This window comes from Schistocerca gregaria, chromosome 4 (genome assembly GCF_023897955.1).
Source record: "Schistocerca gregaria isolate iqSchGreg1 chromosome 4, iqSchGreg1.2, whole genome shotgun sequence".
In the NCBI taxonomy this organism is placed as follows: domain Eukaryota; kingdom Metazoa; phylum Arthropoda; class Insecta; order Orthoptera; family Acrididae; genus Schistocerca; species Schistocerca gregaria.
In genome coordinates, this window is record NC_064923.1 from 491,538,753 (window position 1) to 491,559,146 (window position 20,394).

General features: G+C 44.5%; 1 protein-coding gene across 9 annotated transcripts in view; it reads left to right on the forward strand.

Moving 5' to 3' along the window:
• Nucleotides 1-20,394, forward strand: part of LOC126365820 (balbiani ring protein 3-like) — a 282,987-nt gene that overhangs the window by 195,617 nt on the left and 66,976 nt on the right. For all 9 annotated transcript variants that reach the window (XM_050008419.1, XM_050008425.1, XM_050008422.1 and 6 more), the window contains 4 exons: nucleotides 367-507; nucleotides 651-851; nucleotides 956-1,171; nucleotides 1,262-1,471. In XM_050008419.1, the coding sequence (XP_049864376.1) occupies nucleotides 367-507; nucleotides 651-851; nucleotides 956-1,171; nucleotides 1,262-1,471 (768 nt within the window). The remainder of the gene's footprint in view (nucleotides 1-366; nucleotides 508-650; nucleotides 852-955; nucleotides 1,172-1,261; nucleotides 1,472-20,394) is intronic.

The following is a 20,394-nucleotide window of genomic DNA, read 5'->3' on the forward strand; positions in this document are numbered from 1 at the left end:
GGTCATGAGTCATGGTTGGATAGTTCAGTTGGTAGAGCACTTGCCCATGAATGAGCTACCTGAAAAATCACCCCAAATCAGTGCAAAATCATCTCTCTACTTCATAAAACCAATGTTTTCAATAACACACATAGGGAAATTGCACAATACATTTTATGTTCGACAGTTCACCTACTACCAACTGTGTCAGTTACATCTCAAACTGCAAATGGAATCTGCTTATGTGCAAGACATGTCGGAAGCCAGCATGCACATGTGTTTCTACAGGTGCACTAAATTTATACATCGGCTGTCAGTTTAACCCTACTTTTTTAAAAAAATATGCCCCATGTAATTGGCACAGGAAGCTGATGTAATGTTTTTCAGGTAAAAGAGGCCGCAGTTTGAATGACCTGTGTCCATCTGGAGAACCACTAAAAATAACCAACACACCACGTCCATTTCTTTGTGGTTTATCACCTGGAAAGCCACAGTGTCCACCATTATACCAGTGTATGGTTAACACCGGTAAGCATACCCCATAAAGTAATTGTTAAAGCAAAAAGTTAAAAGCTTTGATATGATCATGAGTTGTTCCTACAGAAGAGTAAAATATATATTTTTAAGTTTACTAAGCTTTCATTGCTAATGTTTATTTAATATTGCCACAGGTCATGATTATGGTGTGTGTTGTCCAGCATCTTTCAGTCTCCAAAAACCTGGCTCTTGCCCAATTTGGGACCAAAATGACCCAAATAATTCTATAACATGTGGAATGAAGTGTAATTATGACTTGGAATGCCCATCAATGCAGAAATGTTGTGAGACAGATGTTTGTGGTAAACACTGTAGTCAGCCACAGGATGTGACAGGCAAGTCATGTATTTCTTAACTTGTATGCTGTTAGAAATAATGTTAGTCACTGTACTCATTTTTATATATAAATATTTATTTTGCATAATATGATTTTTTTTAGTTTGCCTTCAGCAAAAATTGCTTGCTGAACTACTGTCCATGAATGAGAAAGAAGGAAAAGGATATATCCCACAATGTTCAGAGAGTACTGGAGAATTTGAAGCAAAGCAGTGTAGTAGGAATGGACTGGTTTGTTGGTGTGTTGATTCCAAAGGAGACAAGATATCTGGAACAATGGGGCCTGGAGCTAAAGTCAATTGTGAAAAAGTGTCACGAAGTTTGTACTGATACTACTTAATTGCTAACTTTGTATTGTTATTTACATGTTTCTGTCTGGATAAATTACAATATGCATGAATTTTTGCAGCAAGAGCAACAGGGCGCAGTTCATCTCCATCCTGTGATCTCAATATCTGTGCGCAAGTGTGTGAATATGGGTTTAAAACTGGAGATGATGGATGCCGAACATGTGAATGTGATAATCCATGTGAAGGATTCACATGTGGTGATGGAGAAGAATGTGTTGCTGTCAAGGATGACTCATGCACAGATTTCTTGTGTCCTACCTTACCTGTTTGTAAGTGTGAAAATTGTTGACTTTTTAGTAATGTGAAATATCTCATGAAATAATGATAATAATCAATTATAAACATTATTTTTGTGCAGTAACTTATAGGATAAAAGATTCATAATATTGTCCATGTACAATCAGCAACAACTAATGATAATGTTTATACTGGTTCAATAAAAATTAAATTAAAAAGAAGAAAGATTAGAGTTCAATTTCTCATTGGTGATGAGCGTATTGGAGACAATGTTCAAGTTCAGATTGGATGAGGATAGAAAATGAAATAGGCTTGTCATTTTCAAAGAAACTGTCGTACTTTTCATTCTAAGCAATTTAGGAAATCTAAGGGAAACATAAATCTTGATGCCCTGACTAAGATTTGAACCCTGTACTTCCATATGCAATGCCAGTGCCTTAAGTACTGTACCACCTCACCTAGTCAAACTAAAAGATCACACTAATACACTGAAGATTTTTTTAATTTCATTTTTATGAAACAATAATTTCCTAAAACAATTAGTTGGAAGATTTTGGATGGTTAGTATAGATTTAGAGAAAGAGAACAATTTTACCAGCCTAATTGACAGTTGGAACAAGCAGGAAGTTTTGGCATAAATTCTATGTGTGCTATTATAGAATAGAGGTTGTGGTGGCTGAATTTTTAATTGCTTGCCATGTTATGCAGGAGCCAATCACATTACAAAATGTTCAGTACTGCTCTTACAAGTGAAGGACACTTGTAATTGTTCATTGAGTTGCGGAAGATACACATTTTTGACACTCAGTATGAAGCACAGGTGCCTAAACAAACACATCAAAAATCTGCTCTGTGCCCTTCCTTAGACCTCAGATGTTGAAAAGGCACTTAAGGTCAGGTGGGATCAAGGCCAGAGCATCAGTAAGAAATACCTGAATATCATAGTACGTAGTATATTGACTTTGTGATTCAGTGAAGTAGTCAACAGGCTGGCAAGCAACTACTCATTGGTATGATTCAGATTAAATCCCACATTCATCATTTATTTTTTGTTTTACTGTGTTAATTTTTTAAGGCACAGAAAACATGAAATTAAATGGACAGACAGTTTGAAGTTGTTATTAAGATTTTTTCAGACATCGAAAGAGAGCAGTACACGATTTCAATGGAACTTAATATTCTGCTTCAATGACCATATGTAAGAAACAGAGTCTATGAAATAAATAATAAACCTCTCATTTTCTGCCACCACCTCTCAGCAACTAGGCTGAAATTCCAAACGTCCTTCTGGGTTCTTAGTGCAGGCTCAGGCCAGTTTCCTCATGTGGACTCAGGCCAGTTTTCTCCTGTATGTCTCTTTTTTTCTCTTTCATATATTCACAATAGAAATTAGGTCCCGTTCAGAAGGATATTTGTTGAGAAAAAATCCCAGTCTGTTCTGCAAACCAGTACTCCACTATAGCTGACTTGTTTGGAGACTAATCCTACTAGAACAGATTAATCCTTCAGGATACAATTATCACTCTGAAGGAATCGTAACATTACTCGTAATATGAGTATGCTGAGCAACATGAAGTCAGCCAGCTGCACTGTGATGCATCCAAAGTCCACAGCAACACAACCATTTCCGAACTGCCACAGACACAACTACTGTGAGATGCCTAGCAAATATATTTGGGTTCAAAATACACACCAAGTAGCCCGTGTACTTGTACTGGACCATAATTTGCCATGAAAAATACTGATACGGCCTCAGTCTGTCAGAAAATATCACACCTCACTGGTTCTAGTGGATGTTTTCATCATCAAACACTAATAGGTGGAGCAGATGATCACCATAGAGCTTCCTCTTCGTTGTTGCACATTCGCTTTGTAGCCCAGTTGCCTGAAGCCAACAATGAACTGTGTCAACCGATCTAGGAAATGAAATAGCATATTTCAATTGCACTGCATTTGGAAAAGAATTTTGCAGTTATTTGTTTTGTGGCACCTCTCTAAATTCTAAAATTTTGTTAGTTCCACAGCCTGTCCTAGCAAATGACTTTCCCCTCACAGTCACACCTAGATACAGGGTGTGTATGACCTGCAACAACTGCGAAATCCGGGAAAAACCCTGGAATTTTTTCATCTGGGAGAAAACCAGGAAAAACCCAGAAATTTTTCGGAATTCTGGGAAATATTTGTTGTTTTAGCTTTCAGTCAAATTTTTGTAATTTTGACTGGTAAGACTGTAACTGTATCCTGCTACTGGAGAATGATACTGAAGCAATAAAATATAAACAAGAGGGGAAATAAAAAAACTTCGGTGCCATTTACAACTACAAAGCACCATGCGCACACAAGCATCTGCAAGCACCAGAAATATGTCAAAGGCTTTAGGGCAAAGACTATGTAACACTTTTTAACAATAAATGGCTTTCTTTGAGTGTGACATCACAACTGTTTACATTAGGTTCATTTGACCAGTTGCCAGTGAGCTCATAAGCATGCGCAGTTGACTCGCGTATGAGCAGTGCCTTCTCCCGCTTCCCGCTACTTGAAGTGTGGCTGTTAGCTGTATCAGCAGTTGGAGCAAACAGCCAGATGCTAACGAGAAAAATTTTTCTCGTGCATGCACTAAGTTGTCTAAGTTGTAGTGGGGAGGAGGTTAGTCTCCTCCTGACCCCTGTTTGCATTAAGTTATTTCGCTGTTTCCTCTTCATTTACAGCTCCCACATCAAATGATAACCAAATGGATTTCTGTGGCAGGGAGTTATGAAGTGAAGTATAATACATTCACATAATCACAGAGGGCAAAAATATATTATTAGTTTCAGTTTTCTGATTTTATTTCCAAGTTATTAGCAGTCAAGCATTAATTGCCTTGTAGAAAAATGAAGTTATTTTTGTCAATTTGCTAAGGAAATTAGGCTTTATTAATCTTTCTACTAAGGCAATAAATTTATTTGAAATGAAGTGTTTGGTTCCACAGTATTGGCTAGTTCCAACTGTTCACTGAATTTCTAGTGTGCATTTTCATTTTCTGCCATGTATGGCATTATGCCATAATAAAGAACCAGATATGAGATAGTACAGGTCTGGTACTCCAAGAAAATTTACATCTCAAAAACCACACTGGAAAGCTTAATATCAGATAGGACCTACTTCATGGTGAATCTGGAAAAAAACCAATGTGCACTTCAAGCTGAATTATGCATTTCAGTATGGTTTATGAAATTTCGGTGCTTGGAGTATCCTCTGATGTTCTGTTTCTTTTATGGTGTAATGTAAGCTCTCTTAGTGCTTGATACATATGAACATCCAGGCTTCCTACACCACTGCAACTGTGCACATGCAGTAATGCCTGTTTTCTGGTGCTCTCTGGCAACTGCTAATTCAAACCTATTTCCAACAGTTTCGGGATAGTATTATGAACGGTGGTTCGAAAAGTGTTGCTTTCAAAATAAATTTCTTTTTATGCAAGATGAATTACGGTACATGTGAGAAAGTGGTATGAATTTCTTAAATCACAGAGCGTTTAAAACTGGACACTTTGAGGACCAGCCACTTACAAGAATTTCGAGCCCAGAAAACCAGACATTTATGTCATTGCTTTAAATTTACTGAGACACTTGTGTGATGTATCTTAAAGTATAACACATGCAAAAAAAAAAAAAAAGATCAATATTACTTGTGAAAGCTTAGCTTCTCTTGTAGCTATATTATGTATATTAATGTAAACCATTAACTTTTCCTCTTTGCATGTTCGTGCTACATAACAGTGATCTTGCTGTTGGCCGACTGTAACACACATTCTATGCTCTGAATATTTGCTGTCATTGGCTGGCGAGATCACGTGGCATGAGATATGATTGGCTTACAAAAGGACATTGCAGTTTCAATTTCAACACTCCAGAAACTAAAGTGCTGCAATTTGAATGTATACTTTCGTAATACGAAAATATGCAGCCTATGTTGCTGCACATCAAAGGTCTTTCCAAAACTACTTCTCCTTTTTTTTTTCATCAAAAGTCTTTCCAAAACTTCTCTCCCCTGTCTTTTTTCCCCCGGAAAGTTTTGTGCCAGTGTGTAAAACATTAACCATTCAAAGGATTGATATGTTTTACAGTTCCTAAGGAAAAATCTGTGGAAAACCTACTGTCACTTAGCAGGGAAAAAGTGTATTTTCGCCCAGGAAAAAGTGTATTTTCGCCCAGGAAAAAGTATATTTTTTAAACGGGGTATCCGGGCAAAATCCAGGAGATTTTTTCCTTTTCCATGTATACACCCTAAGATACTCTCCAAAGCTATGATACTATAGTGGGCACCTACCAATAGAAATGTCTTTTCCTCCACTACCATTACCTGCCTACTGTGCCTTTCGTTCAGGAGACCAGTCTGTATCTCAGAAGCAAAAATTGCTCCACATGTTGTGGTGGTGAATGGTTGAGGCAGGAGGTGTGAAAGTGCTTAACTTCTCATTTGTGAACCAGTCCTTCCAACGAGGTCCCAAGCTGCCACCCAGTAACTATTGGAGGACAAATGCGGTGAGTTGGTCTTGTGCTTTGCTTAGCTGTGGATAACTTGTGACTGCCAGAGCTTTCCGGACAGGACCAGTCACAGATTGCACACGGCATCCTTTATAACGCCCCAGAGTAAATTTGCAGAGCTTGCCATCCAATTCCAGAGGCCATTAATTCCATGTGCAGTAACATATGTAAGCCTCCTGTATGATTTATTGCTTCATACCAGTGGTGAGCATCCACATGGACTGTCGTCCCATTTAGTTCTCACAACATCTCTCTTATTTTAATTCATTGTTTCCCACAGCCTCTGTGTTGAAAAATGAATTTAACATGTGTTTATTTCTGTGAAGGGACTGACGAACTAAGAAACTTGGCCATGAAAATCACACCTCAAATTTGAGTACTGATCATTTTTTTCTCCAAATGTTATCATTTATGTAGTATGTGTACTAGTTTGTCTGACCTAATAAATGGCTTTTGTGATCAAAAATTGATCTCCACACCTTTTAGTTGCTTCACTAGATATGAATGTTTCACATCTCTTCCTGCCTTCTCCTTCCACTTGCCTTAAGCTCCCCTTTTCAGTATTGGTGAGTGTGTTGTGCAGTGAAACGCTTATGACACTGCACTGTGTTTCCGCTCTGGGTGACCCAGAAATCAAGCACCCTTCTTCTACTGTTCCCATTCCTTTCATGTTCCACACAGTGTACCTTCATGGTCTCTGAGCTGCACCAAAAGCTCTGTGTGGTGTTTAGTCATTGTTTCCATCCTTCTCCTGCACTCATCAGTCATGCAGAGCTTCTTCCCAGGTTCCTATATTTGACACCTGTGACCCACACCTGTTCTTTTCTTCTGCTGAGGCGATCTTTGCTGGGTCTAGAATTACAAGTGACACAACAGAGTTTGCTCATATCATTACTGAACTTGAGCCTGTGGTCATGGCAGATGCTCGCAACATCGGCACCAACCATCCGCAGTCTGGCAGCTTCTGTAAATTAAAAGAGCACTGAATGGTGCGATTGGTGTGCAACTAGAATTTGATAATGCAGCCATTGTTTCACCTTTTGGTCTGTTTGTAAGCCCTTTCTGTGAACTCCAGCCTCCATAAAGCTGCACAAACATACCAGTGCTTCTTACACCAAAACCTCCAGATGTCAGACACTCTGATCAATACCAAATGTCATGTGTTGATAGAGTATGAACCAAAACTTTGATTCAGTTCGTGCTGTGTGCTGTTGTACAGTAGAACATGTGTAAATGGTAATTAAAAGTAACATTAGAACTACAGAGTGTAGGAAAAGTGTATCTGTGAGCTGCGAATGATGAGATCTCTGGAAGTGAGTTGGTAGAGCATCAGATTGTCATACTAAAGGTCTCGAGTTTGAAACCCACTGATGGCAAAAAAAAATTTAACAGTTTACAATGAAATTGTTATAGGGGAGAACATTTTTCTGACATCTTAAAGGACATGCCATAGTTTGTAGCACTGGTCTTTTGGCAGTCTGCTTTTATTTCATTAGTTGAAAGTAGCAAACTTATAGAGTACATTTGTATACATAGATGTGGTGTTATCTATACAAATGTACACTATAAGTTTACTACTTTCATCTAATGAAATGAAAGCAGACTGCCAAAAGGACATTGCTACAAACTCCAAAACGGCCTTTTAGATGTCAGAAAAAAGTTCTCCCATATAATAATTTCACATGTAAACAGTTAAAAGTGCCACCAGTGGGTTGTGTACTCGGGACCTTTTTTTATGGCTATCTAACGCTCCACCACCTCATCTACCAATGATCTTCACATTTGGACCTCACAGACACAGTTTTCCTGTACTCTATAATTCTGGTGTTACTTTTAATTCACGTTTACTGCTTGCGTTCTGCTGGATGACAACACACAGCATGAACTAAATCAGTGGTTTGGTTGGTACTCTGTCGACATGCAACGTTTCATGAGATCTGGAGGTTTAGGTGTTAGATGATGTCCTCCACAGTGCTCCTGGCTGTTTTGCTTACCTGGACGATATTCTTGTTTGCTCTTGGTATATGGCCAAATACCATGAGCACCTCAGTGAGATTTTTGCTTGCCTGGATAGAGCAGGGATCTTTTTTCATCTAGAAAAACGTGCTTTTGGGGTAGCTGAGATTGAATTCTTATGGCATATCGTTTCTGCTTCCATCTTGCAACTCCTACTCAAAGACTGTGGAGTCTTAGAATTTCCATCTACCACTGGCCAATATGGAGCTTCATAGACTCCTAGGCATGGCTAATTTGTTTTCATTACTCCCTTAAAAACATGGTCTCTATTCAGGAACTTTCCACTGCCCCACTGCAAGGTGCCCAAAGCCCAAATGAAGGCTAACAAATCTATGATGTGGCCCCCACCTATGAATGCTTGTTTTGAAAGCACTAAGGGTGACCTTACCAATGTGCACTCCTAGCATCCCCCCCCCCCCCCCCTTAATCCTTCCCACTCCCATCCCTTTGCCCCCCCTTGCTGTTGTCACTGATGCAAGCCAATCCGTGATCTGTGTGGTCCGTCAGCAGTTACCATTCGGGACACTTGGCAGCCACTGTCCTTCTTTTCAACCAAGTTATCTGAGCCCCAGAGCAGATTTGCTCTCTATCTAAGTGGCAGTGAATTTCTTCCATTGAGGAATGCCCTTCAGCATCTGCACTGGCCACTGCCTTCTTACCCCCCCTATGGGTTCAGGGGTAATAATAGGCCGCAGTATTCTTGCCTGTCGTAAGAGGCGACTAAAAGGAGTCTCCAATGTTTTCGGCCTTAATGTGATGGTCCCCTATGGTGTTTGACCATTACATTTCCAAATTTTCTGTTAATGCATACCATTTGGGAAAGGACACCTTACGTGGTGCATTCTATATCCATCTTGCCTTAAGATCTGGCACATTCGTTATTGTCATGGCGTTGGACTTACACTGAGCTTCCGGCCACATCGGCTGCAGGGTGTTCCGTGTAGCATACCTTCCCTCCATTGTGCACTTCCATCTTTGCTGCCTATATACATGGATATTCGACACCCAATAACCAGCACGGTAGCAGTCCATTGTGGTGGGGTCGTCATGTACCCTCTTGGTGGTAACCCCCTGACTACACAGGGATCGCACTGCTGATGCCTGAACTGCTACCTCCCCACAAATGCCGAGGAGTACATGCCTATCCCTCTGGGGCATCAGGACTCCCGGCAAAGGCCACCCTGCCAGGTGGTCTTTGCTGTGGCGCCTGTGGGGAGAGCCCCTGGTTGGAGTGGGTGGCAACAGAGCAATGAAGCATGGTACATCATCTCTCGCTGGTGGGCCTCCACCAGCAGTCTCTAAGCGATCGAGGTCTAACCTCAACGGGAAGAAATATGATCCCCCTCCCTGGCCACTCCATGGGAGGAATGATTGGCTAAAGACGGCAGTGCAGATTATTCACCCTGATACCTCGTCTGTACGCGAATTGATGGTGAATCATTTATGTCGACGAAGCCTCAGCTTTTTGTGGAGCATTTAGACGACAAGTTCGGGGAGGTGGAGGGCTTGCCCAAAATGTGCTCTGGGTCAGTTGTAATCTAAACACCATCCTCTGCCCAGTCACGGAGGTTGCTCACTTGTGACAAGTTGGGAGATGTTTCAGTTGCCATCACGCCCCATAAGAGTTTAAACATGGTCCAGGGTATTATATTCCACAGGGATCTTCTTCTGCAGTCAGACAAACTAGTCGCCAACCTCGAACGACAAGGTGTTCCACTTCATCCGGTGCGTCCAGCGGGGTCCGAGGGATAATCAGGTAGCCACCGGTGCCTTCATCTTGGCCTTCGAGGCTGATGTCTTACTCGAAAAGGTCAAGGTGATGGTTTACCGCTGTGATGTGAAGCCTTATGTCCCTCCACCGATGCGGTGTTTTAAATGCTGGAAGTTTGGGCATATGTCATCCCGATGTACTTCCGGCATCACGTGTAGAGATTGTGGACGACCTTCGCATCCCAATAGTCCATGTGCCCTGCCTCCTATCTGTGTTAACTGCGGAGAACACCATTCCCCCTGCTCACCGAACTGTAGGATATTCCAGAAAGAATGGAATATCATGGAGTATAAGACCCTGGACCGCCTGACCTAAACTGAGGCTTAGTGGAAATATGAGAGACTGCATCATGTGCCAATGCCGTCAACCTACGCCGCTGCTGCAACAACAGATCTCCCATCTCCCATCTCTCGTGTCTTCACATATGGTTGGCTCTATTATCTGTCGGGCTCCACTTGCCCCCTTGATTGTGGGGGGCAATTCACTCTCTGTTGCTCCTGTTCCATCTACTTCAGGAGCAACATCCCCCCCCCCCCCCTCCCCACCCGCCCATCCATGGGGACATCAGTTCCCCCTTCCCAGCCAGAAGCATAAGACTTCTTCGGCTCCTCTCGCCAGGATGGGGTCTCTTGGGGACCTCCTTTCGCAAGTTCAGACCAGCGTAAAAGCGGATACCCGCAAGTGGCTGAAACAACCACCGCTCGCTGGTCGTAGGGCCTCATGGTCGCCGTCTGTCCCTGAGACTGACCCAGGGAAGCCCTCCTAGCCAGATCCACCGAAGCCACAGCACGAGAAACAGAAGAAAAAGGTTCCCAAGAATCCCGACATTGCGGTGGCACCCGTCCCACTGCTTCCTACCAGCTCAGTGTCTGAGGATGAGGTCGAGATTCTGGTGTCTTTTGAAGACCTGGATCTCGCCGGTCCCGCAGATGCAATGGATCTCACTCGCGCGGGTACTGAATCTGTGGCAGCAAGTGACCCAGCGGCCTAAACTGCCTCCCCAGTCCCTTCATGCTTTTCTCAGCCGTGGACAATACCAACCTCCAGTGGAACTGCAGCGGTTTCTTCCACCATCTAGCTGAGCTCCGACAACTTCTCAGCCTTCACCCTTTCCTCTGCATTGCTCTACAAGAAACTTGGTTTTTGGCAATGCGGATCCCTGCCCTCCGTGGCTATTGGGGTTATTATAGGAACTGGGCAGCTTATGAAAGGGTATCTGGTGGCATCTGCATCCGTGCACTTCATTATCCTCGCAGCGAGTCTGTCCCTCTACAAACACCTTTAGAGGCTGTTGCTGTTTGGGTGTGGATGCCACAGGCTGTTACTCTCTGCAATCTTTATCTTCCACTGGATGGTGATGTTCCGCAGCATGTCCTGGCTGCACTGATAGCCCCATTGCCGCCGCCTTTCCTGTTACTGGGCGACTTCAACGCCCATAACCCTCTCTGGGGTGGGTCAGTGGCAACAGGTCGAGGCGCCTTTGCCGGGAGTCCTGATGCCCCAGAATGTATTGACAGAACTCGACCTTTCCATTTTAAAAGATGGTGCCTCGCACATTTCAGTGTGGCGCATGGCACGTACTCCGCCATCGACCTTTCGATCTGCAGCTCTAGCCTCTTACCATCTGTCCAGTGGAGTTGCATGACAACCTGCGTGGTAGTGACCACTTTCTGATCTTTCTGTCACTGCCACAGCGTCACTCTTCTGCGCGCCCTTGCAGATGGGCTCTGAATAACGCTGACTGGGACTTGTTCTCCTCCACTGCCGCCATTGTGCATCTTTCTAATGAAGCCATTGATGCGGTGGTTCACTCAATCACCACCGGCATCGTTACTGCTGCAGAATCTGCCGTTCCCCGTTCTTCTGAGTCCCCTTGGCGGAGGACTGTGCCTTGGTGGTTGCCTGCGATTGCCGAGGCGATTAAAGATTGCAGGCGGGTCCTCCAGCGTCACAAGTGGCATCCCTCATCTGAAAACCTCATCGCCTTTAAAAGGCTCTGTGCGCGGGCCCACTGCATCATTTATCAACACAAGCAGGAGTGCTGGGAACGGTATGTCTCCACCATTGGCCTCCATATCTCTCCATCGCAGGTTTGGGCCAAGATTAGGCACCTCTATGGCTATCGGACCCCTGTCAGCGTCCCAGCCCTCTCACTGAATGGAGCTGTTTGTACTGACTCTGACATCATTGCAAACCGCTTAGCAGACCATTTTGCTCTCAGTTCCCTTCAGTGAATTACCCACTGGCCTTCCGCTCCATTAAAGAGCGGTTGGAACGTCGGAGCCTTTCATTTCACACCCGCCATCATGAATCCTACAATGTTCCATTCAGTGAGTGGGAATTCCACAGTGCCTTAGCCACTTGCCCTTATACAGCTCCCGGGCCAGATCGCATCCACTGTCAGATGCTGAAACACCTCTCAGTGGACTGCCAGCGACCCCTCCTCAACCTTTACAACCGCATCTGGGTCAAGGGTGAGTTTCTGTCGCACTGGCAGGAAAGCATTGTTATCCCCATTTTGAAACCTGGCAAGAACCCATTGGAGGTGGACAGTTACCATCCCATTAGCCTCACCAATGTTCTTTTTGCAAGTTGCTCGAACACATGGTGAGCCAGCGGTTAAGTTGGATACTCTAGTCTCGGGGCCTTTTTGCTCCGTCTCAGGGTGGGTTCCGTAAAGGCCGCTCTGCCACCAACAATCTGGTGAGCCTGGGGTCAGCCATCCGTACGGCCTTTGCCCGCCGTCAGCACCTCATTGCTGTCTTTTTTGACATGCAAAAGGCGTTCGATACGACATGGCGCCATCACATCCTCTCTACGCTTCATGGTTGGGGTCTTCAGGGTCTGCTGCTGATTTTCATATGAACTTTTCTGTCGCATCGTACCTTCCGCATGCAAGTCGCAGCCTCCCGTAGTTTCCCTCGAGTTCAGGAGAATGGGGTACCACAGGGTTCTGTATTAAGTGTCTGCCTGTTTTTAATTGCAATTAACGGGCTTGCTGTGGCAGTGGGAACGTCTGTCACAGCTTCCTTGTATGCTGACGACTTCTGCCTCTATTATAGCTCCATTGGCATTGCAGCTGCTGAACGTAAGCTGCAGGGCGCTGTCTTGGGCTGTAGCGCATGGCTTCCAGTTTTTGGCTGCCAAGACCTGTGTTATACATTTCTGCCGGCGACGCACTGTTCATCCTGAGCCGTGGCTTTATCTTGCCGGCGACCTTCTTGCTGTGGTGGGGACACATCGGTTTCTGGGTGTGGTTTTTGATGTCTGGTTGACTTGGCTCCACATATTCAGCAGCTTAAACAGGTGTGTTGGCGGCATCTTAATGCTCTGCGATGCTTGAACCACACCAGCTGGGGCGCAGACCGATCTACCCTCTACCAGGCGTTAATCCAGTCCCGTCTGGATTATGGGAGCCTGGCTTATGGTTCAGCATCCCCTTCTGCGTTGCGAGTACTGGACCAAATTCTTCACAATGGGATCCGACTTTTCGGACCAGCCCTGTGAACAGCATACTTGTGGAGGCAGGTGTCCCTCCATTGCAGTTATGGCGCCAACATTTACTGGCTGCTTATGCTGCACATGTTTGTAGCTTGCCCTGGCATCCTAATTATTGTCTCCTGTTCCCTCAGTCAGTCATCAATCCCCAGAACGTCGGCCCCGGTCGGGTTGTACGATTGCGGTCCGCATCACAGAGCTTCTCTCCGGGCTTGGGGTTTTCCCTCTTCCACCTCCTTTCCGGGGCCCTCTGCGTACACCCCCATGGTGTGTGCCCCGCCCTTGCCTTCGGCTCAATTGGCACAGGGCCCGAAGGACTCAGTCCCACCAGAGGCCTTCCGCCACCGGTTTCTTTCCATCCTTGCCATTTATCAGGGCTCTGGCATTGTTTACACCGACGGTTCAATGGCTGCTGGTCGTGTCGGTTATGCTCTCACTCTAAGGGACCATTATAGACAATGCTCATTGCCGGCTGGCTGCAGCATTTTCACAGCTGAGCTGGTCGCCATCTTTCGTGCCCTAGAGTATATCCGCTCCTGCTCAGGTGAGTCCTTCATTATCTGTAGCGACTCCCTGAGCAGTTTACGTGCTGTCGACCAGTGCTTCCCTCGCTCTCATCTGGTGATGGCTCTCCAGGAGTCTCTTCATAGTCTTGCCCGTTGAGGCCGCTCTGTGGTCTTTGTGTGGATCCCTGGTCATGTTGGCATCCTGGGCAATGAACATGTTGACCGTCTGGCCAAACAGGCAAGCAGTGAACAAACTCTGGACATTGGCCTCTCGGAGACTGATTTGCGAGCAGTCATATGCCGCAAAGTTTTCGCGCTTTGGGAAGCTGAATGATGCGATCTGACCGCACCCAATAAACTCCATGCTATCAAGGAGACGATGACTGTGAGGCGGTCATCCATGCGAGCCATTCGCAGGGACTCACTTGTCCTTTGTCGGCTCCGCATTGGCCACACCTGGCTGACGCACAGATATTTACTGCCCGTGAGGACCCGCCTCTATGTCGCTGTGGGGCGGCTTTGACAGTGTTCTACATTTTGTTGGCCAGTCCCCGTTTAGCTGTGCTCAGGCAGACATTTGTGCTGCTTGATATGCTCCCTGCCCTTTTAACAGATGACACTGCCATGGCAGGCTTAGTTTTGTTTTATGCGGGCAGGGGGCTTATATCACTTAATCTAAGTGTTTGTCTTTTTTGTGTTGGCCCACAATTTTAGACTGAGTTTTTAATGTGTTTGTCGGTAGTTGCCTTTTCATTTTCTATCTCTATGGTCGGCCAACCACTGTCACACTCTGTTAGATTTTAATTCGTTTTGTCCGATCTCCGTCTGAGTCTTACGTGTCCTGTGTCATCTGTTGTCGTCTCCATTATTCGTTTTTATTCTGTGTGGGTGTTTGCAGTTCTGGAAAAAGGGACCGATGACCATCGCAGTCTGGTCCCTTCAGTCACACAAACCAACCACTGCCCTCTTATGACAGGGTTATGTCATAAAGGCGGCACCCAAATTTGCTCCAACAGTTCCACCAGCAGCAGTACATGACTCCATTATCTACCAATGTACACCACATAGTCAGCATCAGTAATATCAACACGAAGTACATAAGCCGGTCCTGTGCCCTCAGCCTCATTAGATTGAGTCCCTCGCAAAAGCCCAGTCCACTAACTCCATGCTATGTCAGCACCCGAATTCAAACCTTATCCACCAGCTCCACAAGGTCCCTGGCACTGACCTGCTTGTTTTGTGCGATCTCCTTTCCAACTCCACAGACACCAATAGCTCCAAAACCGCATCTGCCCTACCTTCTTCCACACACTCCCTCCGTGCCTTCAGCAAATCAGCTTTCAACTGCTTGCATGGATTGGCACATTGGGTATCTGCTACCTTCATCTAGTAATGTTTTCTGTGGTATGGCATCCAACAGGACTGTTGTATTTGGATTCGTGTCTTCATCCTGTGCCAGCATGCTAAACTGGACCATCATGTTAATGCATCTGTTGCCTCATTTCTCCCTGTCAAGCCCTGATTCTTCCATGTACACAAAGATATTGTTGGCCTCCTTCCATCCTCAGACCATTTTGCACACTGGCTGCAACCATCCCAGTCCTGGACATTTTTGCGGAAATGTTTGCCAAGGAATTTATCAACTCCTGGGTTTCGCATTTTGGCTGTCCCAAGCACTAAACATTGAACCACTGTTGCCAGTTCACTTCTTGTTTATTCAGAACCCTGTTGAAAACCTGGAACACATTCGTTCATTTTACTGCTAGCTGCCATCCTGCAGCCGATGGCATGGTGGAACGTATCCACAATACATTAAAATCTGTCCTTGCCTACTATGGCATTAAATCATCCGTCACCCTGCCACTGGGCCTGTTATGTTTGTGGGTGGCTGACAAGGCCAACTCGGATTCATCCACCGCTGGCCTGGTATACGGGCAGCCCCTAGCCCTACCAGGCGACTTTTATTAAGCCGCAGCCTCACTCTTGCTTCTACCTGTGTTCCAGTTTACATTCAACAGATCTGAGATTGTGTGGCCCAGCTATGACCAAACCTTCCATGGTGCCATGGCAAGTGCAAGACTATTATACACTGCAACCTTACAGCATGCACTCATATGATGCTATGCATCAACATTTGCTAGCCTCCACTTTGCCCTTAGTACTCCAGTCTTCACCTCGTATCACAGTGAAATGACAAAGTAGTTACCATGCGTCTCCATGACACCCCTTCAGTTGTGTCCATCAACAGATTAAAGCTAGCTTATGTGCTCACCCTTGACTATATCTTTATGTTGCCGATAATTGAGGTCTTGTCCACCACTTGTGCTTCTGATGTTACCACTGGTGCTGCCCTCGACACTGTCAACGCCACCCTGGACACCAACAGCACCGCTCCTGATGCTGCACCCACCAGCTACTTTGAACCACCAGGCAGTGCCTGGGACCCAAACACAGTCACCTCACTCCACACAGCTACCACTCCCCCCTGCTCCTGCTTCTTAGAGCACACAGAGCCTGACATCAAACACACGACACACGAGCCTGACATTGAGCTCCCACCGCCAGTTGGAGTGTCAGGGGCTACTCCTCCGGCAGCCTTGTGAGCCAACTCCAAAACTCAGCCCCCAACACCTCAGAATCAACACCACCACTCTCGCTGGTTCCTGCACACTCCAACATGCTACACATGCTGGCTACAAAGTGCGTGATTGTCCTTGCCTTTCTTCCAAGTACCTGCCCCTCCCCCCCCCTCATTCCATGCTCAGCAAGACTGCACCACATTGCAGCTCCTCATGCTGTGTGATGCTCCCTCTGCATCCATTGCTGTGCCATACAGCACTTTTTCCAAGTTGCAGTGCTAGCTACATCACAGCCCACCAGGCATGCCATCAGCTCTATGGTAGAGCATGCTTCATGCCAGTCACACATCGTGCGTTCGGGACTGCCACCACACACAGCCTGTCGCCCGGGTCACATTCCACAACACCCCACCTGCCTGGGACCGAGGACCTGCCCACTGCTGTTATGTGCTGTTGCGCCAGCATGCATCCAGCTGTTTTTCTCCAACTGCATGCCGAGCTGGCATGGCCTGCTGTTAACACCGTGCCTGCGAGGCAGAATAGATCTTGTCTGTCACCTGCCCCTGCTACTCGACTGATCTGTCCAAATGCCACCACCATCGACAATGCTGACCGACATGGCACCTGCACCCCAGCCTCTGATCCCTCAGACCCACATTGGGTCTTGCTACCCTGACATCCTTCTCTCATAATGGGAGGGGGAGGGGGGAGACAGTGTGCTGCCTTTCTAATTTCTAAAATTATGTGAGTTGCACAATCTGCCTTAGTAGATGCTTTTCGCTCACATGCGCACCTAGATGCTCTCCAAAGCACCCATGCTATAGTGGGCACTTGCTAATGTGAACGTCTTTCCTCCCACTGCCGCAACATGCCTACTGTAGCTTCAGCTCAGGATTCCCATCGGCATGCAAGGCAGTCACTTTGGAGAGCCTGTCTTTCGATTCCAGAGGCCTGTAATTTCATGTGCAGCAACACACACAACCCCTGTATGATGTATTCCTTCGTGCCGGTGGCATGCGCTAACGTGGACCATCCCATTTAGGTCTCATGCACTTCTGAATCTGCCTTACCCCACGATGGCACTCTGTCACTGTATGTCTTTTATTTATTTATTTATTTATTTCATTTATTTTCATGACCTCTATGAGGGGTAAAGTTTTAGTGTTTATGTTGAATTTTCTAACAGGTGCTAATTTTAGTGAAGGCTCCAACCCGTGTATCTTAACATGTTTGCTTCTGTGGTAGAACTGGTGAACTAGGAACCTTACCTATGCAAATCACACCTCAAATTTGTGTATTTTTCATTTCTTCCAAGTTCTTTTGTTTAAATAATAGGTAGCAGTTTGTCTAGCCTAATAAATGCCTTGCGTTACCAAAAACCATCTCCACACCTTTTTGTTGCTTCACTGGAACATGTGTTCCGTATAACTGTTTCCCTCAAGTTCGCTCACCCGGTGGTGGTGATGTGCTTTGTGCAGTTTGAAACACTTACAGCACTGCACTGTGTTTCCATAGTTTGCGTGTTCATTCAATATTGTGTTATTTATCATTATGTAATACACAGTGAATCACCAAACCATACCTGTGACACTGTTAAATTTCCTTCTTCCACAAGGGCAGTGACGTGATTATGAATGTGCTATTGAGGATGGGATGTGGCTCAGGGTGATACTGCCATCAATGTGAGGATAAAGTCTAATACAACAAAGTACTCCAGAATTACGTATCTCTGTAGGTAAGATGATCTTACTAGGAAGTTAAGCAGCCTGGCATCTCTAAACATGTCCACACCATGTTTAGGTCACTAAACCTCAGTTTTTGAAATTATGACCACTACCAGTCATCACTAATAAGTGCTTTACTGCTTTCAACTGGAGAGTTGGCACTATGATTGGAGTGATTGTTTATTGACCAGGATGTCAAGGGCTTGAATTCCCAAGCTTAATTAAAAGTATTTAATAGAACTAAATATTAACTTAATGCAATAATTACAGGATAATGCAATAACAAAGATAAGAACAATACATATGCAGATGTAGATAAGCATAACAAGTGCCATTTCATATTGTCACTGAGGCATTCACTTACCATTAACTAACTACACACAGATTCATTTTTGTTAATAAAGTCCAAGGTTCTTTTCTGGTGGCCATCAGGCAAAAGAAATGAATATGCACCTTACTTTGTCGCCTGGAAAAAAACTACAAAATATTAAAAAAAAACTTGATTTCAAAGTGGTACTAACATTGGCAACTTGCTTTAAATGTGCAGAAATGTAAAATTTTGCACTTCACAAAATACAGAATAGAAGTATGCTAAGAGTGCAATATCAAAATTGACAGTTGGTATCTTTAAGTTCATACAACTGTAACAATTTGTGGGGATATGAAATGCAATGATCTCATAGGTTCAGCCATAGATGTAGTAGATGGTAGGAATTGGTTCATTGCAGGATATTTGCAAATAGTCATTCTATAAAGGAGACTGCTTGTAAGATACTTATGTGCCCATCTCTGAGTATCACTCAGGTGTGTGGGACCCATACCGAATAAGATTAACAGAGAATATTAAACTTATTCAAACAGTGGTAGCACAGATGATCATAGGTTCTTCAACTAATGGGAGAGAGTTATGGAAAGTTGAAAAACCTAAGTCGACAGATTGAATTTAACTTTATTTGATGCTGTAGGATTACATGGTGTACAGTGAATGTACATGTAATATAGGACATGTCAAAAATACAAAAACCTTCATTATCACATACTTCATAACTACTCTAACATCATTGATTATAATTAACAATATTTATAAATTTAACATGAGCAATGCTCATTCATTCTGTAAAATTCCTTTTCCACCAGATAGTATTTTAAGTTATTTGACAACTTAGTGTCATGTGCATTGTCATGCAGTTTTTCAGCCAGACTTCTTAGTAATTTGATATCTGAGTACTGGCATCCTTTTTCAAGCATTGTCAGTGGGTGAGATGTCCGCCTGCAGTAGCTGAGTATTCAGCACAACAGAATGTCAATCCTAAGGGTCTGGGTTCAGTATACAGCTGGATCGGAGATTTTCTCTGCTCAGGGACTGGGTGTTGTGTTGTCCTAATCATCATCATCATCATCATCATCATCATTTCATCCCCATCGATGTGCAAGTCGCCGAAGTGGCGTCAAATACAAAAGACTTGCACCCGGCGAACAGTCTACCTGACAGGAGGCCCTAGGCACACGAAATTTTGCAGTGGGTGGGATATGCATCATATGTCATTCTTTCTCTGGGTGTTGTGGGTGTATATGCTAGCGTTTGTAGTCCACTCTGCACTATCTTTTGTGACATACAGTACAGTTTTATAATTGTACAAGGAGGAAAAATTTAAGATGCCTAGTCTTTTGAAGCAGTTTCTACATGATTCAGAAGTCTTTCTTCTTGTGTACTTGTGAACACTCTTCTTATTTCTTGAATGTTTGAGTTTCCCCACACTGCCACTCCATACTGAAGGTATGGTTTGAGGAGTCCATGGTATACTGTGCACAAAAGCTGTTTGCATAGTGCACTAGCTGCCTCATTATAAATATGACAGAGCTAAGTTTATTACAGGCAGAATTAATATGTTGTTTCCATTTCAGTTTGTTACTAACAGTAATACATAAGAATATAGTGGATTCTACTTCTTCTAGTCTCATTTGATCCACCTCTAAACCCATGTGCACAGCCTTCTCTTTATTTCTGAACACTGCATACATAGTCTTTTTTGGTTTATGTTGTTGTTGTTGTTGTTGTTGTGGTCTTCAGTCCTGAGACTGGTTTGATGCAGCTCTCCATGCTAATCTATCCTGTGCAAGCTTCTTCATCTCCCAGTACCTACTGCAATCTACATCCTTCTGAATCTGCTTAGTGTATTCATCTCTTGATCTCCCTCTACGATTTTTACCCTCCACACTGCCCTCCAGTGCTAAATTGGTGATTCCTTGATGCCTCAGAACATGTCCTACCAACCGATCCCTTCTTCTGGTCAAGTTGTGCCACAAGCTCCTCTTCTCCCCAATCCTATTC